Source organism: Bombina bombina, chromosome 1 (genome assembly GCF_027579735.1).
Source record: "Bombina bombina isolate aBomBom1 chromosome 1, aBomBom1.pri, whole genome shotgun sequence".
NCBI lineage: Eukaryota > Metazoa > Chordata > Amphibia > Anura > Bombinatoridae > Bombina > Bombina bombina.
In genome coordinates, this window is record NC_069499.1 from 942,810,521 (window position 1) to 942,835,774 (window position 25,254).

Below are 25,254 nucleotides of genomic sequence, written 5' to 3' on the forward strand. Positions count from 1 at the left end.
AGCATTGTGCTTGTCCCCTTTGTGTGTTACCCCAGCAAATTAGTTAAACACATATTTAAAATTACACTTAGGAGCCACACACATTGAAACTCATGAGCAGGACATAGTCAGTAATTTGTAGGTCATGCTACTGCCGTTGCTGATTGCTCACTGGCAGTTTCTTGCTTGGGAGCTGCAATACTTATGACTCCCAAACAGGACCTTACCTATATTTTTAACATTTTTTGTGAGGGTTAAATACCTAGCTAGCTATGGTCAAAAATTAAAAACAAAAAAAGAGCATGTTTAGAGTTTCCCTCTAAATGTTATGCATGTCTAGACACGTATTTAATTGAGCAAGTTCATGCTCTGTAATGCCTGTGCTGCATGATCACTTGAGTACTAAGATTAAAGGCATAAATGTGCTTCTCACTTTTTTAGCTTGAAAGATGTTGGGTCAGAATAATTTCTAGAGGAGAGCTGTTGTGTTAAAAACCGCTGACCTCAAGTGACTGGATTATAAAAACTAATAAATCTCAACGTTGAATCCATTTGCATTATTAGTATACTGAGCCAATTTGTGCTTGTTTGGAGCCCCCTGACATCTCTCTCTCTTTCACACAAAACATGAAGCTCTTGACAGAGGCCAAATGGGATCCAGCAATATGCCTGTGTACAAGTGGAACAGTTACAATACCCAGCTTACCTTTCCACAGCAAGGATACTCTTAAAAAGTCTTATTTTTGTTGCAGCAAACTTTAAACCATTGTTAACAAATGCAACTTTCTGTTTTTGTAGGCGCTGGCCTGAGCGGGAGACAGGTGCACCGAACACAGGCTGTATTTAACCACACAGAGGACTATGTTTTGTTGCCAGATGAAAGAACCATCAGCCTTTGCTGCTGGGATTCTAGAACTGCCGAACGGCGGAACCTCCTCTCACTTGGACATAACAATATAGTGCGCTGTATTGTCCACTCTCCAACCAATCCTGGATTCATGACTTGCAGCGATGACTTCCGAGCCAGATTTTGGTACCGCAGGTCAACCACAGACTAAGCTTCCAAGCAGTGAATACCACCGTTCCCAACAGCACACTGCCAAAAACAACTACATCGGTATCCTGTTGCATTACAATATGTGCCAATTCAAACTTCCTATGAAGGAGAATTTAATTATTTGAAAAATTAAAAAGTAATAGAAATGTATTGGATTGCACATATGTTAAAGGAAGGTTGCAAATTTATTACGGTTTATTAAAATACTTCCAAAATGTACAATCACTTGCAGCAGTGTTCTAGAATAGATTTTTTTTTTGGGGGGGGGGGGGGGTTGCTAATCCTTTTACATATAGTTGGTTTTTGAAAGCTTATCTAGTGTCATTGCTAATTTTAAATTGGGTAAACCTACGATTTTTCTTCAGCAAATGTATCTTGTCTAAAAATGCAATGCAGATTACTAGGTCTTTTAAATGTTATGTCCAAAAGTATTGTTCGGTGCATTGAGTCATGTCATGGCTAATACAGTGTAGACCCCACATCTAAGTCTGTGTGGTCAAGATCAAAATGTTACAGATAATGTTATTTAGTCAGTTTTAAATCTCACCCAAAATTAACCTGCAAACCTTTTTTAGTTAATGATTGAAGGGTATGTTTAAAAATTCTGTTTAAATTGATGGACATTCTGTGTATAATTGTTTGTTTTATCAAAAATATAGTGACATTAGAATTTGACTTCTAATGTTTAATTTGTTTTGGTTGTCTTTCAAAGTCATTGTGAATTAACATCTCAGGGGCTGATAATATTTATTTCAGGTGTATAATGTGCCGGCCCCCAGGCTTTGTGAAGCTCTCTAATACTTTATAACACTTTTGTTTACCAAGTAGATATGCTTAAAAAAGCATTAAAGTAATAACATGTATAACATGTTCTTTTAAACATAGCAAACCTTACATAATATACTTTCTTTCGTAAATTGATGGTCCACCGTCACCCATAACATATGGGATATATTTCTTTCATGTAATTGGCAAGAGTCCATGAGCTAGTGATGTATGGGATATACAATCCTACCAGGAGGGGCAAAGTTTCCTAAACCTCAACATGTCTATAAATACACCCCTCACCACACCCACAATTCAGTTGTACAAACTTTGCCTCCTATGGACGTGGTGAAGTAAGTTTGTGCCTGATTTTCTACGTTGATATGATATGCGCTTCTCAGCATTTTGAAGCTACAGTGAATGTCAGAGGGATGTGAAGGGAGGATCACCTATTGAATTCTATGGTTTTCCTCACGGGAAATCTTTTTCATAAGTTCTCTGTTATCGGTCGTAGAGATTCATCTACTACCTCCCTTTTCAGATTGACGATATACTCATATTCCAGAAAATAAAACAAACACAAGCGCTTCCCTATACCATAAATAAGATAACGTAATAAATGCAAATATAAAAGGTCCTAAATAATCAAACCCAATAAGTAAAATAAAATACAATGAAATTATACACTCAATTCACGTAAAATATGGAAACACACACCAAGGAAAGTCCCAGACCTAGGAGCCCGCGTCCAAATGGCAGGCTAAGTCCCAATAGTCTTTCGGTATAGAATATAATTACCGACCTTAGGATGAAGTGTATATCCCAGATTGTAACCACCAATAAGTGGAACGTAGAATGAGGACTTATAATTTCCACAGATGTAAGTAGTCGTGTCTCCACCGCCGTAATGTGTACAGGCGTATAAAGTTACTGCTCTCTGTAAACGAAGGGTCTCTGTTGACACCCTCCCGGTGCAATGCTAAGAATATGAAAAAAAGAAACAAGAGCGCAAAAGAGCCTCTCTAAGAGTAAAAGTTTTTACTGAGCATTTAATTCAGTGCAAGTACAAAAATATATGTACAGAATTTAAAATAAAGTAAGCAATATGTGATTATATCACCATATGTTTCTCCCCAACGAACCCGGATAAGTCTTTGCAGGTTCCAAGAAGACGTAAATGCTTCCAACTTTCACCGCCAGCCGAACAGCTGATTTCAGGCTTACATGTGAGGAGAAACACGTTAAACTTCACATGTAAGCCTGAAATCAGCCGTTCGGCTGGCGGTGAAAGTTGGAAGCATTTACGTCTTCTTGGAACCTGCAAAGACTTATCCGGGTTCGCAAAATGCCGATGTTTATTGCGTCATTTTTGGAGGTACGTCCGGTGACGCAAATTCGTCTTTTCCTACGTCTTAGTTGACGCCGAATTTCCTTGTACAAGACACAAGTGTCATTTCCGGATGTTGTTGGCACCAAAAAATTTCATTTCTCCAACATAGGTGTGTCCGGTCCACGGCGTCATCCTTACTTGTGGGATATTCTCTTCCCCAACAGGAAATGGCAAAGAGCCCAGCAAAGCTGGTCACATGATCCCTCCTAGGCTCCGCCTACCCCAGTCATTCTCTTTGCCGTTGTACAGGCAACATCTCCACGGAGATGGCTTAGAGTTTTTTAGTGTTTAACTGTAGTTTTTATTATTCAATCAAGAGTTTGTTATTTTAAAATAGTGCTGGTATGTACTATTTACTCAGAAACAGAAAAGAGATGAAGATTTCTGTTTGTATGAGGAAAATGATTTTAGCAACCGTTACTAAAATCCATGGCTGTTCCACACAGGACTGTTGAGAGCAATTAACTTCAGTTGGGGGAACAGTGAGCAGTCTCTTGCTGCTTGAGGTATGACACATTCTAACAAGACGATGTAATGCTGGAAGCTGTCATTTTCCCTATGGGATCCGGTAAGCCATGTTTATTAAGATAGTAAATAAGGGCTTCACAAGGGCTTATTAAGACTGTAGACTTTTTCTGGGCTAAATCGATTCATTATTAACACATATTTAGCCTTGAGGAATCCTTTAATCTGGGTATTTTGATAAGATTATATCGGCAGGCACTGTTTTAGACACCTTATTCTTTAGGGGCTTTCCCAAATCATAGGCAGAGCCTCATTTTCGCGCCGGTGTTGCGCACTTGTTTTTGAGAGGCATGACATGCAGTCGCATGTGTGAGGAGCTCTGATACATAGAAAAGACTTTCTGAAGGCGTCATTTGGTATCGTATTCCCCTTTGGGCTTGGTTGGGTCTCAGCAAAGCAGATACCAGGGACTGTAAAGGGGTTAAAGTTATAAACGGCTCCGGTTCCGTTATTTTAAGGGTTAAAGCTTCCAAATTTGGTGTGCAATACTTTTAAGGCTTTAAGACACTGTGGTGAAATTTTGGTGAATTTTGAACAATTCCTTCATATTTTTTCGCAATTGCCGTAGTACCTTACTTGGACGACATTCTGATTCAAGCGTCGTCCCTTCCTCAAGCAAAGGCTCACACGGACATTGTCCTGGCCTTTCTCAGATCTCACGGATGGAAAGTGAACGTGGAAAAGAGTTCTCTATCTCCATCAACAAGGGTTCCCTTCTTGGGAACAATAATAGACTCCTTAGAAATGAGGATTTTTCTGACAGAAGCCAGAAAAACAAAACTTCTAGACTCTTGTCGGATACTTCATTCCGTTCCTCTTCCTTCCATAGCGCAGTGCATGGAAGTGATAGGTTTGATGGTAGCGGCAATGGACATAGTTCCTTTTGCGCGCATTCATCTAAGACCATTACAACTGTGCATGCTCAGTCAGTGGAATGGGGACTATACAGACTTGTCTCCGAAGATACAAGTAAATCAGAGGACCAGAGACTCACTCCGTTGGTGGCTGTCCCTGGACAACCTGTCACAAGGGATGACCTTCCGCAGACCAGAGTGGGTCATTGTCACGACCGACGCCAGTCTGATGGGCTGGGGCGCGGTCTGGGGATCCCTGAAAGCTCAGGGTCTTTGGTCTCGGGAAGAATCTCTTCTACCGATAAATATTCTGGAACTGAGAGCGATATTCAATGCTCTCAAGGCTTGGCCTCAGCTAGCGAGGGCCAAGTTCATACGGTTTCAATCAGACAACATGACAACTGTTGCGTACATCAACCATCAGGGGGGAACAAGGAGTTCCCTAGCGATGGAAGAAGTGTCCAAAATCATTCTATGGGCGGAGTCTCACTCCTGCCACCTGTCTGCTATCCACATCCCAGGAGTGGAAAATTGGGAAGCGGATTTTCTGAGTCGTCAGACATTGCATCCGGGGGAGTGGGAACTCCATCCGGAAATCTTTGCCCAAGTCACTCAACTGTGGGGCATTCCAGACATGGATCTGATGGCCTCTCGTCAGAACTTCAAAGTTCCTTGCTACGGGTCCAGATCCAGGGATCCCAAGGCGGCTCTAGTGGATGCACTAGTAGCACCTTGGACCTTCAAACTTGCTTATGTGTTCCCGCCGTTTCCTCTCATCCCCAGGCTGGTAGCCAGGATCAATCAGGAGAGGGCGTCGGTGATCTTGATAGCTCCTGCGTGGCCACGCAGGACTTGGTATGCAGATCTGGTGAATATGTCATCGGCTCCACCATGGAAGCTACCTTTGAGACGAGACCTTCTTGTTCAGGGTCCGTTCGAACATCCGAATCTGGTCTCACTCCAGCTGACTGCTTGGAGATTGAACGCTTGATCTTATCGAAGCGAGGGTTCTCAGATTCTGTTATCGATACTCTTGTTCAGGCCAGAAAGCCTGTAACTAGAAAGATTTACCACAAAATTTGGAAAAAATATATCTGTTGGTGTGAATCTAAAGGATTCCCTTGGGACAAGGTTAAGATTCCTAAGATTCTATCCTTCCTTCAAGAAGGATTGGAAAAAGGATTATCTGCAAGTTCCCTGAAGGGACAGATTTCTGCCTTGTCTGTGTTACTTCACAAAAAGCTGGCAGCTGTGCCAGATGTTCAAGCCTTTGTTCAGGCTCTGGTCAGAATCAAGCCTGTTTACAAACCTTTGACTCCTCCTTGGAGTCTCAACTTAGTTCTTTCAGTTCTTCAGGGGGTTCCGTTTGAACCCTTACATTCCGTTGATATTAAGTTATTATCTTGGAAAGTTCTGTTTTTGGTTGCAATTTCTTCTGCTCGAAGAGTTTCAGAATTATCTGCTCTGCAGTGTTCTCCTCCTTATCTGGTGTTCCATGCAGATAAGGTGGTTTTACGTACTAAACCTGGTTTTCTTCCAAAAGTTGTTTCTAACAAAAACATTAACCAGGAGATTATCGTACCTTCTCTGTGTCCGAAACCAGTTTCGAAGAAGGAACGTTTGTTGCACAATTTGGATGTTGTTCGCGCTCTAAAATTCTATTTAGATGCTACAAAGGATTTTAGACAAACATCTTCCTTGTTTGTTGTTTATTCCGGTAAAAGGAGAGGTCAAAAAGCAACTTCTACCTCTCTCTCTTTTTGGATTAAAAGCATCATCAGATTGGCTTACGAGACTGCCGGACGGCAGCCTCCCGAAAGAATCACAGCTCATTCCACTAGGGCTGTGGCTTCCACATGGGCCTTCAAGAACGAGGCTTCTGTTGATCAGATATGTAGGGCAGCGACTTGGTCTTCACTGCACACTTTTACCAAATTTTACAAGTTTGATACTTTTGCTTCTTCTGAGGCTATTTTTGGGAGAAAGGTTTTGCAAGCCGTGGTGCCTTCCATTTAGGTGACCTGATTTGCTCCCTCCCTTCATCCGTGTCCTAAAGCTTTGGTATTGGTTCCCACAAGTAAGGATGACGCCGTGGACCGGACACACCTATGTTGGAGAAAACAGAATTTATGTTTACCTGATAAATTACTTTCTCCAACGGTGTGTCCGGTCCACGGCCCGCCCTGGTTTTTTAATCAGGTCTGATATTTTATTTTCTTTAACTACAGTCACCACGGTATCATATGGTTTCTCCTATGCAAATATTCCTCCTTATCGTCGGTCGAATGACTGGGGTAGGCGGAGCCTAGGAGGGATCATGTGACCAGCTTTGCTGGGCTCTTTGCCATTTCCTGTTGGGGAAGAGAATATCCCACAAGTAAGGATGACGCCGTGGACCGGACACACCGTTGGAGAAAGTAATTTATCAGGTAAACATAAATTCTGTTTTCGCGTTGTGCGTCATACTTGGCACCAAATAATTTCATTATTTAAAACCCCATTCCTATATGCCTCTTGGCTTTTTCTATTTCAGAGGGCTATGCTGTTTGCATTTTTTCCCATTCCTGAAACTGCCATATAAGGAAATTGATAATGTTTGCTTTATATATTGTTTCTTTTACAAGATACGATGAGTCCACGGATTTCATCCTTGTGTGATATCGCCTCCTGGTCAGCAGGAGGAGGCAAATAGCTCCACAACAGAGCTGTATATATAGCTGTCATTCTCTTTGCCTATGTTAGTGATAGGAAGAGGTAAATTGAGGTGTTAGTTTAGATTCTTCAATCAAGAGTTTATTATTTTTAAAATGGTGCCAAAGTGTACTATTTTACTATAGGGTGTTGCCGTATTCCTTGTCAGCCTCTAGAGTAGAGCTACAGGTGGCTTTAAGGCAATGGGAACTGGTAGGGTTTTAGCTTCACTGCGCCTCCCATACTTTTGCTGCCCTTCTGTTGATGGTCTTAGAGAATTTTAACTAAGACCCTTCTGTCTTCACAGGATACCAGGAGGAAGAGATGGCCCTCTTGATGCTGTGAGACTCTCATGCTGTTCTTCAGCATAGAGGTAAGTGCAGTCTTTTATTTCTGGGGCTCTGCAGCATATCTCAGAATTGGCTGTACTCTGCCTTTCTGTTGGGAGTTATGGGCTCGGGTAAGGGCGACTGAGGCTACTTTTTGGTTTGACGCCCTAGAAGAGTCTCTTAGGACTGAAACTTCTTTGGAAGAAATACAGGATAGAATTAAGGCCCTTAAGTTGGCTAATTCTTTTATTACGGATGCCTCCTTTCAGATCACCAAATTGGGGGCTAAGAGTTCAGGATTCTCCATCTTAGCACGAAGAGCCTTATGGTTAAAATCTTGGTCTGCGGATGTGTCCTCTAAAGCCAAGCTCTTGGCTATTCCTTTCAAGGGAAAGACCCTGTTCGGGCCTGACTTAAAAGAGATCATTTCTGACATTACGGGAGGTAAGGGTCACCTCCTCCCTCAAGATAAAACATCTAAGCAAAGGGGACGACAGAGTAATTTTCATTCCTTTCAAAATTTCAAGGGAGTCCCCTCTTCCACTAAACAGGAAGGGAATTATTCACAAGCTAAGTCCACCTGGAGACCCAACCAGTCTTGGAACAAGGGTAAACAACCCAAGAAGACTGCTGCTGCTACCAAGACAGCATGAAGGGACGGCCCCCGATCCGGGACCGATCTAGTTGGGGGCAGACTTTCTCTCTTTGTCCAGGCTTGGATAAGAGACGTTCAGGATCCCTGGATACTAGAAATCGTGTCTCAAGGGTATCAGTTGGAGTTCAAAAATTCCTTCCCCAGAGGAAGGTTTCTTTCTCCAACATAGGTGTGTCCGGTCCACGGCGTCATCCTTACTTGTGGGATATTCTCTTCCCCAACAGGAAATGGCAAAGAGCCCAGCAAAGCTGGTCACATGAACCCTCCTAGGCTCCGCCTACCCCAGTCATTCTCTTTGCCGTTGTACAGGCAACATCTCCACGGAGATGGCTTAGAGTTTTTTAGTGTTTAACTGTAGTTTTTATTATTCAATCAAGAGTTTGTTATTTTAAAATAGTGCTGGTATGTACTATTTACTCAGAAACAGAAAAGAGATGAAGATTTCTGTTTGTATGAGGAAAATGATTTTAGCACCGTAACTAAAATCCATGGCTGTTCCACACAGGACTGTTGAGAGCAATTAACTTCAGTTGGGGGAACAGTGTGCAGTCTCTTACTGCTTGAGGTATGACACATTCTAACAAGACGATGTAATGCTGGAAGCTGTCATTTTCCCTATGGGATCCGGTAAGCCATGTTTATTAAGATAGTAAATAAGGGCTTCACAAGGGCTTATTAAGACTGTAGACTTTTTCTGGGCTAAATCGATTCATTATTAACACATATTTAGCCTTGAGGAATCATTTTATTTGAGTATTTGGATATAATAATATCGGCAGGCACTGTTTTAGACACCTTATTCTTTAGGGGCTTTCCCAAAGCATAGGCAGAGCTTCATTTTCGCGCCGGTGTTGCGCACTTGTTTTTGAGAGGCATGGCATGCAGTCGCATGTGAGAGGAGCTCTGATACTAGAAAAGACTTTCTGAAGGCGTCATTTGGTATCGTATTCCCCTTTGGGCTTGGTTGGGTTTCAGCAAAGCAGATACCAGGGACTGTAAAGGGGTTAAAGTTCAAAACGGTTCCGTTATTTTAAGGGTTAAAGCTTCCAAATTTGGTGTGCAATACTTTTAAGGCTTTAAGACACTGTGGTGAAAATTTGGTGAATTTTGAACAATTCCTTCATGTTTTTTCGCAATTGCAGTAATAAAGTGTGTTCAGTTTAAAATTTAAAGTGACAGTAACGGTTTTATTTTAAAACGTTTTTTGTACTTTGTTATCAAGTTTATGCCTGTTTAACATGTCTGAACTACCAGATAGACTGTGTTCTGAATGTGGGGAAGCCAGAATTCCTATTCATTTAAATAAATGTGATTTATGTGACAATGACAATGATGCCCAAGATGATTCCTCAAGTGAGGGGAGTAAGCATGGTACTGCATCATCCCCTCCTTCGTCTACACCAGTCTTGCCCATACAGGAGGCCCCTAGTACATCTAGTGCGCCAATACTCCTTACTATGCAACATTTAACGGCTGTAATGGATAATTCTATCAAAAACATTTTAGCCAATATGCCCACTTATCAGCGAAAGCGCGACTGCTCTGTTTTAGAAAATTCTGTAGAGCATGAGAACGCTGATGATATGGTTTCTGAAGGGCCCCTACACCAGTCTGAGGGGGCCAGGGAGGTTTTGTCTGAGGGAGAAATTTCAGATTCAGGAAACATTTCTCAACAAGCTGAACCTGATGTGATTACTTTTAAATTTAAGTTGGAACATCTCCGCGCTCTGCTTAAGGAGGTGTTATCCAATTTGGATGATTGTGATTATCTGGTCATTCCAGAACCACTATGTAAAATGGAAAAGTTCTTAGAGGCCCCGGGGCCCCCCGAAGCTTTTCCTATATCCAAGCGGGTGGCGTACATTGTTAGTAAAGAATGGGACAGGCCCGGTATACCTTTAGTACCTCCCCCCATATTTATAAAATTGTTTTCCTATAGTCGACCCCAGAAAGGACTGATGGCAGACAGTCCCCAAGGTCGAGGGGGCGGTTTCTACTCTACACAAGCGCGCCACTATACCCATAGAAGATAGTTGTGCTTTCCAAGATCCTATGGATAAAAAATTAGAAGGTCTGCTAAAGATGTTTGTTCAGCAAGGTTCCCTTCTACAACCAATTGCATGCATTGTCCCTGTCACTGCAGCCGCGTGTTTCTAGTTTGATGAGCTAGGAAAGGCGATTATTAGTAATTCTTCTTCTTATGAGGAGATTATGGACAGAATTCGTGCTCTTAAATTGGCTAATTCTTTCACCCTAGACGCCACCTTGCAATTGGCTAGGTTAGCGGCGAAAAAATTCTGGGTTTGCTATTGTGGCGCAGAGCGCTTTGGTTAAAATCTTGGGCAGCGGATGCGTCTTCCAAGAACAAATTGCTTGACATTCCTTTCAAGGGGAAAACACTCTTTGGCCCTGACTTGAAAGAGATTATCTCTGATATCACTGGGGGCAAGGGCCACGCCCTTCCTCAGGATAGGTCTTTTCAAGACCAAAAATAAACCTAAGTTTCGTCCCTTTCGCAGATACGGATCAGCCCCAAGGGCTACGTCCTCTAAGCAGGAAGGTAATACTTCTCAAGCCAATCCAGCCTGGAGACCTATGCAAGGCTGGAACAAAGGAAAGCAGGCCAGGAAACCTGCCACTGCTACCAAGACAGCATGAAATGCGGGCCCCCGATCCGGGACCGGATCTGGTGGGGGGCAGACTCTCTCTCTTCGCTCAGGCTGGGGCAAGAGATGTTCTGGATCCTTGGGCGCTAGAAATAGTCTCCCAAGGTTATTCTCTGGAGTTCAAGGGGCTTCCTCCAAGGGGGAGGTTCCACAGGTCTCAGTTGTCTTCAGACCACATAAGAAGACAGGCATTCTTACATTGGGTAGAAGACCTGCTAAAAATGGGAGTGATTCATCCTGTTCCATTAGGAGAACAAGGGATGGGGTTCTACTCCAATCTGTTCATAGTTCCCAAAAAAGAGGGAACGTTCAGACCAATCTTAGATCTCCAGATCTTGAACAAGTTTCTCAAGGTTCCATCGTTCAAGATGGAAACCATTCGAACACTTCTTCCTTCCATCCAGGAAGGTCAATTCATGACCAAGGTGGATTTCAAGGATGCGTATCTACATATTCCTATCCACAAGGAACATCATCGGTTCCTAAGGTTTGCATTCCTGGACAAGCATTTCCAGTTCGTGGCGTTTTCTTTCGGATTAGCCACTGCTCCTAGGATTTTCTCATAGGTACTAGGGTCCCTTCTGGTGGTGCTAAGACCAAGGGGCATTGCTGTAGTACCTTACTTGGACGACATTCTGATTCGAGCGTCGTCCCTTCCTCAAGTAAAGGCTCACACGGACATTGTCCTGGCCTTTCTCAGATCTCACGGATGGAAAGTGAACGTGGAAAAGAGTTCTCTATCTCCGTCAACGAGGGTTCCCTTCTTGGGAACTATAATAGACTCCTTAGAAATGAGGATTTTTCTGACAGAAGCCAGAAAAACAAAACTTCTAGACTCTTGTCGGATACTTCATTCCGTTCCTCTTCCTTCCATAGCGCAGTGCATGGAAGTGATAGGTTTGATGGTAGCGGCAATGGACATAGTTCCTTTTGTGCGCATTCATCTAAGACCATTACAACTGTTCATGCTCAGTCAGTGGAATGGGGACTATTCAGACTTGTCTCCGAAGATACAAGTAAATCAGAGGACCAGAGACTCATTCCGTTGGTGGCTGTCCCTGGACAACCTGTCACAAGGGATGACCTTCCGCAGACCAGAGTGGGTCATTGTCACGACCGACGCCAGTCTGATGGGCTGGGGCGCGGTCTGGGGATCCCCTGAAAGCTCAGGGTCTTTGGTCTCGGGTAGAATCTCTTCTACCGATAAATATTCTGGAACTGAGAGCGATATTCAATGCTCTCAAAGCTTGGCCTCAGCTAGCGAGGGCCAAGTTCATACATCAACCATCAGGGGGGAACAAGGAGTTCCCTAGCGATGGAAGAAGTGACCAAAATCATTCTATGGGCGGAGTCTCACTCCTGCCACCTGTCTGCTATCCACATCCCAGGAGTGGAAAATTGGGAAGCGGATTCTCTGAGTCGTCAGACATTGCATCCGGGGGAGTGGGAACTCCATCCGGAAATCTTTGCCCAAGTCACTCAACCGTGGGGCATTCCAGACATGGATCTGATGGCCTCTCGTCAGAACTTCAGAGTTCCTTACTACGGGTACAGATCCAGGGATCCCAAGGCGGCTCTAGTGGATGCACTAGTAGCACCTTGGACCTTCAAACTAGCTTATGTGTTCCCGCCGTTTCCTCTCATCCCCAGGCTGGTAGCCAGGATCAATCAGGAGAGGGCGTCGGTGATTTTGATAGCTCCTGCGTGGCCACGCAGGACTTGGTATGCAGATCTGGTGAATATGTCATCGGCTCCACCATGGAAGCTACCTTTGAGACGAGACCTTCTTGTTCTAGGTCCGTTCGACCCACTCCAGCTGACTGCTTGGAGATTGAACGCTTGATCTTATCAAAGCGAGGGTTCTCAGATTCTGTTATTAATACTCTTGTTCAGGCCTGAAAGCCTGTAACCAGAAAAATTACCACATAATTTGGTATATCTGTTGGTGTGAATCTGCAGGATTCCCTTGGGACAAGGTTAAGATTCCTAAGAGTCTATCCTTCCTTCGAGAAGGATTGGAAAAAGGATTATCTGCAAGTTCCTTGATGGGACAGATTTCTGCCTTGTCTGTGTTACTTCACAAAAAGCTGGCAGCTGTGCCAGATGTTCTAGCCTTTGTTCAGGCTCTGGTTAGAATCAAGCCTGTTTACAAAATTTTGACTCCTCCTTGGAGTCTCAACCTAGTTCTTTCAGTTCTTCAGGGGGTTCCGTTTGAACCCTTACATTCCGTTGATATTAAGTTATTATCTTGGAAAGTTTTGTTTTTGGTTGCAATTTCTTCTGCTAGAAGAGTTTCAGAATTATCTGCTCTGCAGTGTTCTTCTCCTTATCTGGTGTTCCATGCAGATAAGGTGGTTTTGCGTACTAAACCTGGTTTTCTTCCAAAAGTTGTTTCTAACAAAAACATTAACCAGGAGATAGTTGTGCCTTCTTTGTGTCCTAATCCAGTTTCAAAGAAGGAACGTTTGATGCACAACTTGGATGTAGTTCGTGCTCTCAAATTTTACTTAGCAGCTACTAAGGATTTCAGACAAACTTTGTCTTTGTTTGTTGTTTATTCTGGTAAACGGAGAGGTCAAAAAGCAACTTCTACCTCTCTCTCCTTCTGGATTAAAAGCATTATCCGATTGGCTTATGAGACTGCCGGACGGCAGCCTCCTGAAAGAATCACAGCTCACTCCACTAGGGCTGTGGCTTCCACATGGGCCTTCAAGAACGAGGCTTCTGTTGATCAGATATGTAAGGCAGCGACTTGGTCTTCACTGCACACTTTTTCTAAATTTTACAAATTTGATACTTTTGCTTCTTCTGAGGCTATTTTTGGGAGAAAGGTTTTGCAAGCCGTGGTGCCTTCCATTTAGGTGACCTGATTTGCTCCCTCCCTTCATCCGTGTCCTAAAGCTTTGGTATTGGTTCCCACAAGTAAGGATGACGCCGTGGACCGGACACACCTATGTTGGAGAAAACAGAATTTATGTTTACCTGATAAATTACTTTCTCCAACGGTGTGTCCGGTCCACGGCCCGCCCTGGTTTTTTTAATCAGGTCTGATAATTTATTTTCTTTAACTACAGTCACCACGGTAACATATGGTTTCTCCTATGCAAATATTCCTCCTTAACGTCGGTCGAATGACTGGGGTAGGCGGAGCCTAGGAGGGTTCATGTGACCAGCTTTGCTGGGCTCTTTGCCATTTCCTGTTGGGGAAGAGAATATCCCACAAGTAAGGATGACGCCGTGGACCGGACACACCGTTGGAGAAAGTAATTTATCAGGTAAACATAAATTCTGTTTCTTTCACGATTGTCTGTTGACCAGATAAAAAGAGAGGCGTTCTTATGCTGTGTAAGAGATCTCTCCTCCATGGGAGTAATATGCCCCATTCCAATACAGGAGCAGGGGTTTTACTCCAATCTCTTTGTAGTTCCCAAAAAAGAGGAAACGTTCCGACCTATTTTAGACCTCAAAAGTCTAAACAAGTTTCTCAGAGTTTCATCCTTCAAGATGGAAACTATTCATACCATTCTTCCATTGATCCAGGAGGGTCAATTTATTACTACCGTGGATCTAACGGATGCATATCTACATGTTCCTATCCACAAAGATTATCACAAGTTCTTCCGATTTGCCTTCCTGGACAAATATTTTCAGTTCATGGCTCTTCCTTTCGGACTGGCCACAGCACCCAGAATTTTCACAAAGGTTCTGGGGTCTCTGCTGGCGGTTCTCAGGCCGCAGGGCATTGCAGTAGCGCCTTATCTGGACGATATTCTGATCCAGGCGTCATCTTACCAGTTAACGCAGTCACATACTGACATTGTTCTGTCCTTTCTAAGGACTCACGGGTGGAAGGTGAATCTAGAGAAAAGTTCGCTAGTCCCGCAGACAAGGGTTCCTTTCTTGGGAACTATAATCGACTCTCTATCCATGAAGATCTTTTTGACAGAAGTCAGAAAGTTGAAGATTCTGAACACATGCCGACCTCTTCAGTCCACTCCTCGGCCGTCAGTGGCTCAGTGCATGGAGGCAATTGGATTGATGGTAGCGGCAATGGACATCATTCCATTTGCTCGTTTTCATTTCAGACCTCTGCAACTGAGCATGCTCAGACAGTGGAATGGAGATTATGCAAATTTGTCTCCTCAAATAGAGCTAGATCGGGAGACCAGGGACTCTCTTCTATGGTGATTGTCGCTGGATCATCTGTCCCAGGGGACATGCTTCCGCAGACCCTCATGGGAGATAGTGACAACGGGTGCCAGTCTGATAGGATGGAGAGCAGTCTGGAATTCCTTGAAGGCTCAGGGTGTATGGACTCGATCGGAGTCTCCACTTCCCATCAACATTCTGGGTAGAGTATCATCCGTTTTGCATATGAGACTGCTGGACAGCAGCCTCCTGAACGAATTACGGCTCATTCCACTAGGGCTGTGGCTTCCTCATGGGCGTTTAAACATGATGCTTCTGTGGAACAGATTTGCAAAGCTGCGATTTGGTCTTATCTTCACACTTTTTACCTAATCTGCTGCCCCTAACACCGCCGACAACTGTATTATATTTATTAACCCCTAATCTGCCCCCCTCAACGTCGCCTCCACCTGCCTACACTTATTAACCCCTAATCTGCCGACCGCAAAGCGCCGCCACCTACGTTATCCTTATGTACCCCTAATCTGCTGCCCCTAACACCGCCGACCCCTATATTATATTTATTAACCCCTAATCTGCCCCCCTCAACGTCGCCTCCACCTGCCTACACTTATTAACCCCTAATCTGCCGACCGGACCTGAGCGCTACTATAATAAAGTTATTAACCCCTAATCCGCCTCACTAACCCTATCATAAATAGTATTAACCCCTAATCTGCCCTCCCTAACATCGCCGACACCTAACTTCAATTATTAACCCCTAATCTGCCGACCGAATCTCGACGCTATTCTAATAAATGTATTAACCCCTAAAGCTAAGTCAAACCCTAATACTAACACCCCCCTAAGTTAAATATAATTTAAATCTAACGAAATTAATTAACTCTTATTAAATAAATTATTCCTATTTAAAGCTAAATACTTACCTGTAAAATAAATCATAATATAGCTACAATATAAATTATAATTATATTATAGCTATTTTAGGATTTATATTTATTTTACAGGTAACTTTGTATTTATTTTAACCAGGTACAATAGCTATTAAATAGTTAAGAACTATTTAATAGCTAAAATAGTTAAAATAATTACAAATTTACCTGTAAAAGAAATCCTAACCTAAGTTACAAATAAACCTAACACTAGACTATCAATAAATTAATTAAATAAACTACCTACAATTACCTACAATTAACCTAACACTACACTATCAATAAATTAATTAAATACAATTGCTACAAATAAATACAATTAAATAAACTAACTAAAGTACAAAAAAAAAAAAAGAACTAAGTTACAAAAAATAAAAAAAATATTTACAAACATAATAAAAATATTACAACAATTTTAAACTAATTAGCCCAGAGATAGCATTATTGGAAGATGAGTCAGCAAGTACAGTGATCAAAAAAGTAAAAGCAATTTTGGTAAGACATGGCATTCCAACAGTAATAATATCAGACAATGGTCCTCAATTCAATTGTAGAGAGTTTAGGGTTTTTGCCAGTACCTATGAATTTGAACATCGAACATCCAGCCTGGGATATCCACAAGCAAATGGATTAGCAGAAGCCAGGGCCAGACTGGGAAATCAGACCAGCCCTGGAAATTTATATGGCCCAGCCCAGCCCCCTCTGACTCAGTCCCGCCCCCTTTGGGTCAGCCCCGCCCCCTCAAGCTCCGCCTCGCCTCCTCAGCCTTGCATTACACACAGCGCAACAAAAAATGGTTGTACAATGTAGAGAATATACATATTAACACATATACACAAACTCACACATAGGCACTTACGCACACGCTCACACAGTCTCATGCTACAGTCTCTCTCACACTCACACAGTCTCTCTCTCTCTCTCTCTCACACACACACATAGGCCCACTCACACAGTCTCTCTCACACACATAGGCCCACTCACAAAGTCTCTCTCACACACACATATATGCTCACACAGTCTCTCTCACACACACATAGGTTCACATAGTCTCTCTATCTCACACACACACATAGGTTCACACAGTCTCTCTCTCACACACACATAGGCTCACACAGTCTCTCTTTCACACACACACATAGGTTCACACAGTCTCTCTTAGGTAAAAAGTCAAAATGTACTTGATTTAGATAGAGCATGTCATTTTAAACAACTATTCAATTTACTTATTTTACCTAATTTTCTTTGTTCTGTTAGTATCCTTTGTTAAAAGCATATATGCCTCTTGTCATTGGCTCAAATGATGCACTAAATAGATCTCAGTAGTGCATTGCTGCTCCTTCATAAAAGGATACCAGTATATTAGCAAAGTGGATTGGAAAGTTTTTTAAAATTGTATGCTCTGTCTGAATAATTTAAAAAAATCTTTTGAGTGTTATGTCCCTTTAAAACACTGATATAAGTAGACCAAACAAGCAACTAAGATTTAAACATCATCGGACAGGTGGATACTAATACTCCTGAAATGGATTTTAGATTTATTTATTTTTTTACTGCCTGCTCTAATTTAAAAGCATAGCATTCTTCCATCATAAAGAACATTATATCTCACAGAATATGAAGTATATATATATACTTCATATTCTGTTAGATAATATTTTTTATGATGCACCATGCAACAATGCTTTATTTACAGTAACTTCATATTCTGTGAAATAATGTTCTTTATATGCAAGAAGAATGCTTCTAACTTAGAGTAGGCAGTAAAAAAAAAAATCTTAAATCAAAATCCCTTTCAGGATTATTAGTTTCCAGTAATGTCCGGTGATCTGATCTGATCTGTCTGTCTGTATTGCATAGTTACAATTTACAAACACAAACCTCCTTACTTTATGAACTGCTTTTTTTGTTTTTCTGTACAAAAAGAAACACTTCATGCAGGCCTGAAGAGTAAATTACTGAGAAGCTGCTATGACTAAGAAAGAAAAAATGGCAGACTGTTTTATATAAGCATCATGGCATCTACACTTCATGCATATTACATATATTCATTATGGATAATGTTGGAGATATATTTATTCATAGTGTTTTTACTTGGAGCATTTTTGCAAAAGCAGGTGCTGGGCTAAATTCTCTAGTCTAGATTATCTAGAGAATTTAGCCCAACACCTGCTTTTGCAAAAATGCTCCAAGTAAAAACACTATGAATAAATATATCTCCACCATAAATGAATATATCTGCATGAAGTGTAGATGCCATGATGCTTATATAAAACAGTCTGCCAGATTTTTACATTTTTGACACAGTCAATAGTATGTCTTCTACAGTTCTACTGGACTTCACACTCAGTCTCAGTCACTATACTATCATCACAAGTCAACTTCACAAAAAGTTAATCACAATAATAATATAAAAAATATATATAATATACTTCATACAAATATGACTGAACCGTTACGTTACCGAATAATGATGATGTGCCAGGGCCTGCCCCTGCTGCCTGCCTCTCTGCTCTGCTTCTGCCAATGCCTGTTGCAGTGCTGCTGTCCAAAGTTGCAGCCACTCTCTTCAGTAGTACAGTGGCAGTGCTGTGTTGTCCCTCCCTGCTGGCTCTCCCACTGTCCACTGCACTGACTGCTGGGCCACTCGATAGCACTGTGTCACATCATGTGACCATTGACCCCACATAGCCTGCTTGTCTACTCGAGCTCAGTGCTCACTGTCACTGACCGACGCAGGCACGCAGCTGCTGCTGCTCCCAGGCTGAGGCTCCCGCTCCCTCCAGTCCTCCACTATGTCACGTGGTGCGGTGAGTCAACTTACTTGTTGTGACATCACAGCCGCTGGCCCGCGGCCCGCACCACCTCCTGACCGGGCTGCATAATGAGGAGGATTACTAAATCCTGACCTGAATCCTCCTGAGTCCTCCTCCGCTGGCCTGCGAGACATACTGAGACAGTACAGTACTGAGCCTGTGACTGACTGTGTGAGACTGTCACGACACTGAGACAGACACAGACTCAGTCACTGTAGAGATCTCAGATGGCAGGCTGGCTGGTTTAGTAAGTGACCACTGACCAAGGTCTTAGGGTTAAGTAACACTGTAACAGCCTGCACCAGCGGCCGCAGCGCCAGACGGCCGGTTTGTTTAACTTGCATGCAGAGGCAGCGGGCCACCAGCGGCTAGGGGGTTAAATATTATGTAACAAAGTAGTTTAAAAAAAAAATTACTACACTGTCTCACTGCTGCTGCAGCTTTAGTGGGGAGTCTGAGTTAGTCAGTGTGTAACAGGACCGCAATTCCAAACTCAGCACACAGCAGCCAGGGCCAGGCCTGCCAGCCCAGCTGAGCAGCTGTCGGCCAGCGGCCCACCGGGATTTTTCCCGGTATCCCAGCTGCCCAATCCGGCCCTGGCAGAAGCTAGAGTAAAGATAGTGAAAAACATACTTTGTAAAGCAACAGATGCAGACGAGGATCCATGTCTAGCTCTTCTTAGCTATAGAGCTACTCATTTAAAATGTGGGAAGTCACCGGCTGTCAGGAATGCTATCTGTAACTCCCACCTATGACTCATACCTATTCCTGACCCTTTAAATTCTAGCTACGCCCTGTTCCTAGTGCTTAGTAATTTAGACTGTATGAACACAGAAGTCTCTTGCTGCTGAGCTCTCCCAACTGAATTATCTACAACTGTTCTATCTGGGATAATACCCTCTCTTCAAACATTGTTGGATTGTTATATCTCTATCTACACAATCTTCACTTTCATAGTGCACCTTTGAATACCGGAGCAACTTGTATTTTGTTTGTTTTAAACTTCACACAAACGGATTACCGGTTCCACTCTCAAGTGCTTAGTGACTTTCAGTTTCTAATCAGTTCCGCTCATCCTGTCATCACATCTCTCAAGCCTCTGTGGAATATTAATATTACCTCTCTTACAGCATTAACATTGTGGTTTGTTTATTCCTCGCTGCTCAGATTGCAGCGTGTGACGTCATCTGTCACTCACGATCTTCACAAGCTGTAACCGCCCACTCTACTCCGCTCTCAGTGGAAGCTGTGTACACAGCCAACGCAGACTGCATATTCTCACACACAGCGCTATCAGCCACAAGCAAAGTCTCTGTTAGACTCTATCAGACTGGAGAATTCACCTGCTAAAAGGCTAAAGCACATACTGCTTCTTTCTTACCGCTCTCACAGGGAACTGTCACAATCTCTATCTGCTATAACGGATTCCACATATTAGCCTCACTATTCAATACCAAACCAATTATTAAGTAAGCATCATATGTTATACTTACAGCACTTATATGAACTTCCTCAATGTATTCTACTTCAGGCTGCTGTACATAATCAAATTGTCCTCAGTATTCATTCAACAGTTGTAACAATCATTTTGTTACAAACTACCTAAGAATTGTATCAACTCCACTAGCAACATAGCTATTGATTCACAATATTAAAGTGAATGTAAAGTGCGCATCCTCACTAACGTTACCCTTAACGTCTATTAAAAATAAATACCAGTTTCATTCATCGATTTACAATGTTTTTGTTATATACCTTGTTTTTTTATTTTGTTTCGTTGGCTCCTGTTATTTTGATCCTCCACCCGGCACGCACGCCTACTTAGTGTCAGTCTGATTGACGTCTTGATTACCAATCAAGGCTCTAACCACAGGGGGACCCACCCGCTTACGCTGACGTCACTACTCCTTTCTGCGCCTGCGTTATCATGTTCACCGACGATTTCCTTTAATACTCGTGCACTTTTGCGCATGCGCAGTTGTTTTACTTTACGGAGCCCTGTCATTTCGGTAAGTACATCAGTAACAGGGCTGGGTTAGCAGATCGTTTCCTTCTCTTCACGATAGTATTCATTGAATGTATTGATTCAATGAATACTATGGTTGATTGACAGCAGAAACAGCATTTCACGCATGCGCAATGGAAAGTGAAAACGGGAGCGCGCATTGAAGAGACGTAAACAGCGGGTGGGACCTCTGTATACGTGATATGTCTAAAACTAAGGAAGTAAACTATGGGAGGAGCAGGTACTGTGAATAGTCGATATTTCGACTAAAAAATAAACTACATATTACTAATTTTTAAATAAATGTATAGTGGCGGTTAGGTTAATATCAGGATTGCCTACAGGAATATGTGTTCAAAAGAACGAAAATTGACAATCACTTTAATAGCAATCTGCACTGTGGCACAAATACATATTTTAGTCTGCAGCTGTGATCTGCTAAAACAAGCAGTGTTATTGTTTGGCAGACAGCTGATCACACGAGTACCAGTTGTGAAACCTTGGAAAAGGTTCCCACAAAAACATGTAATAGAAAACAAATTGAAACTCAGAGAAAAAAGGAATGAATACTATGACCGAGCTGCAAAGCCTTTGGAGAATCTTCAGGTACAAACTCCTGTGCGAGTACAAGGTTCAAACAGCTGGAATACTGAAGGGACAGTTATCCAGAAATATTCTCCAAGATCGTATGTAGTTCAAACCAATGATGGGCAATGTTTACGTAGGAATCGTAGACATTTGATGGCTATTCCATCAGTTCACAACAATTCGACAGTAAAGGAAACCTGTGAGGATACACTGAATACTCCATTGCAGCTGGAGAATGAAGATGCCAGAGAAACTTTGCAAAGCTCGACTGACTTGCCTGCCAGTGATGCAATGCAAACAAGGTCAGGTCAATATATCAAAAAACCTAATCGTCTAATTGAACAATGCTGAAAGGGACTGAAGTTTTTTCACTTAGACTAGAGTTAAAAAAAAAATGTTCTTTAAGTTTTCTGTTGTTTAAAAAGAAAATTAAAAGGGAAATGTGTGATATTGAGATTTCAGTTGGTATGAACCATATCAACCTGTTGTTATGTGCACAATGGTAGAGTCAGGAAGTTCCTCTTGCATTGTGTGTGTGTATAGCATTCTTAATAAAGTTTACAGTTATGAAGACCTGTGCTTGATCTCCTTATATAAACTAAGATAAAACAATACCGCTCCTTCTTGGTCTCCTCTCAGACGTGTTCTCTCTCTCTCCACTGTGGCGGGGCAGTACTCTTGCCTGACTAAAAAATGGGCCTTGGGCCGGTGTTCTGCGGCATTTGGCTTGCCGACTGGGAGCGCTGAACTTCGCCATCTCGCAAGACCCTCCCACCAGAAGAACCCAAAAAGTTATTTATAATCCATTGTTTAAAATGCATCAACATATTCTTCAAAGCCATGCAGAGGTTAATATAAATAAAATTAATATATGGCTACACTGATTGAAACAAGAGAGGATTAAAGTATTCTGCCCCTGACAGGATTTACAATCGAAGTGGAAGCTCTTTAAAAAAAAAAACGTAATAAAAGATAAGAGAATTTAATTGTTGCCAAAATTGAATAAGGTTTGTACTCAGAGGGCCTGATATTCAAAAGCTCTCTGTTCAGATGAGATGATCTAAGAAATCTCATCAGTATGGCGAGGTCCCTAAATAAATGTTAGAAACAAATTTTTATTTGAAAGATATTTATCTCACTGTGCAGAGTTCTTGATGTGAAGGAGAGACGCCTACATTACAATATAAGGTCTAAAAAAAAAAAATCAAAGCTTTTGCATGATTTATCTCCATGCCGACGAGCTGTTGAATATCAGACCCAGAGTGAGAGAGTTTAGTAATCAACACAGTAGGCTTCTGTAATTAGGTGAGTTTTAACAGATCATTTTAAAACTTTGAAAACTTGGGGAGAGTCAGACTGAGGCCCCAATATTCAAAACATTGACAGTCTGTCAGTCTGTTGAGATTTTAAAAGAAAAGGGGCATGGCCGAGCAGTGCCGATGAACGGCAATTTCTCTCCCATAGAAGTCAATGGGAGCATCATGTCACCACCCAATTGCTGACATTGCCGTTGTCGGCTATTTGAAGTAACAATGCACTCACTTAAACTAAAATTAGTTTCCGTGTAGGCACACTCCAAATATTGCCTGCGGGACCTAAGTTGCCCTACATCTACACTAACTACCTCAGACGGTGTAGTCTCGCCAGCTAATAGCACTAGTGGTGATATGTCCAGATCAAAGTGCAGTCTACTCCCCCTAGCATGTCCCGCTAACTCCCCTTGAACACCTATACCTATGTCACATCTAACCTACACTCCTAGTACTAGGGTACTTGAGGTGGGCTTGTGGTGGTACAGGGGTTAATAGTGTAGGGTACTTACAGTGGGCTAGTGGTGGTATAGGGGTTAAAAGTTTAGATGGGTGTTTACAGTGGGTATGTGACAGTTGAGGGGTTAATAGAGTAGACAGTACTTGTGGTGGGTATCTGGCAGTTTAGATATTTATTAGTGTAGTGTTAGTTTGTGGTTGTGGGGTACTTCAGTTTAGGGGTATTAGGATTAGTGGTTAGGTATGGCAGTTATAATCCAAGGGATAATTTACTTTACATCGCCAATATGGGAGGCGATGCTGGGTGTTATCTATCTCCAGCATCGTTGATCAATGGCTTGTATAGTAAATGGCTCTCGGCGATGCCACCTGTTAGCATCTATGTCGGGAGCTTGGAATATTTCAACAGGCTCGCTCGACATAGTGGCTTATCCCTTGGAATATTTTGTTGCCTTGCAGAACTTTTGATCATTGGGGCCTGAGTGAGGTAGGTTATGCCATAGGACAGGAACAGCAAGGGACAAGGCAGAGTAGGTGACAGCAGAGAATGGGTATATTTGTCAGAAACAGTGCCAAGAGGTCAAGAGAGCATTTGGAGAAAACTAAATTATGTTGAAAGGCACAATGTTTTATATGGCTTTGCAATTAAGGTTTAGAACTTTGTAATTTGATCCTAGAGACTGTAAACCAGTGAAGGGACTGAAATAACACAGGACATGAGATGGGTGAGGGTGATGAGTCTGACAGAGTCAAAAGCGACATCCTAACTCCATGAGTGGTGACGGCACTGCTGATGGGGAAGAACAAGCAGACCCGGGGATGATGACGGCTGAGTGGCAGGATGACGAGTCCTGATCTGGTAGCGGCCATTTCAGGAGTGCAGCAAGGAGACATGAAGAAGAGCAGCATGGCCCCGAGCAGTGCGTTACTGTCATGTTCAGTGCAGGAGGATCGTGGGTCAAGATTGACTGACCGGAGCACCTTGAGGTCAGGTAAGGCTGGCGGGAACAGCGGGATGGGCCTTGATCAGAACCAGGCCGTTCTCTTGGTATCTTTATTTGAAAAAGCAAGCTTAAGAGCCAGCCCATTTTTGGTTCAGCACCTGGGTAGAGCTTGCTGATTGGTGTCTAAATATAGTCACCAATCAGCAAGCGCTACCCAGGTGCTGAACCAAAAAATGGGCCGGATTCTAAGCTTTCATTCAACGCTGTTAAGGTAAAAAGGATTGTACCGTGGCTCGAACATTATACTAGGGTAAGGTGCAAGGCGCAGAATGCAGATCTATTGTTGTCAGGCTTCAGTACAGGGTTTCTCATTCCTTTTGTTTAGAGTGTGGGATCGGGTATTTATAGCAATCTGAGGACAGCTAGGAAATTTTCAGAAGTGGCGGCAAAACAAGCTGGATAAGGAAGTGGCCTTGGACAGAATGGCAGGCCCCTTTTCTTCCACTCCTTTTGATAATCCGAGAGCATCACTATTGTGGTAGTTCCTAAAAAGGTGGAAGGTCAGTTTTGTATGATTTTTTACTTGTCGTTCCAAAAAAGATTGTCAGTGAATGATGGCATTGCTCATGCCCATACAGCAGTGCGTTATACTGTATTCGATAAAGCTGTTGGCAAAGGTGAACGTTGAGGCAGCCTTTCGACTTATGATGCGGTTTATGGAAATTGCTGAGGATTAATTAATTCAGAGTGGATGGAATGTCGATTGCCTGAGGAAAAGCTGCTGGATTTTGAATTAACCATTGGAGTGGCTATGCAAAATAATTACATTTATTTGAAAGACTTGCAGTCCTTGTTGGGAGAACTGGTTAGTGTAGGACCAGTCTTTGTGGGACACCTTGTAAGTGGTGACTGGCTTAGCAGAATATGATCATATTGTGTGACTAAGATCCCATTTCATTTAAAGGCATTTTTTAAAGCAATTTTTTTTTTGCAGCATAAATATAAGTCAATATTATTGCGAGATGTTAATCCCAATTTTGTTTGAACTATGTAAGTATATTTAGCAGATAGAAGTATATTTGTTTTTGCAGCACAGATCTACAGGCCCATTTATCAAGCTCCGTACGGAGCTTGAAGGGC

At 42.4% G+C, this 25,254-nt stretch overlaps 1 protein-coding gene across 1 annotated transcript in view; it reads left to right on the top strand.

The window, feature by feature from the left end:
- CSTF1 (cleavage stimulation factor subunit 1) overlaps nucleotides 1–1,730 on the top strand; it is a 73,865-nt gene extending 72,135 nt beyond the window's left edge. The window contains exon 6 of the mRNA XM_053702849.1: nucleotides 778–1,730. Coding sequence (XP_053558824.1) covers nucleotides 778–1,037 — 260 coding nt within the window. The 3' untranslated portion in view covers nucleotides 1,038–1,730. The remainder of the gene's footprint in view (nucleotides 1–777) is intronic.
- Nucleotides 1,731–25,254: the final 23,524 nt, after the last annotated feature.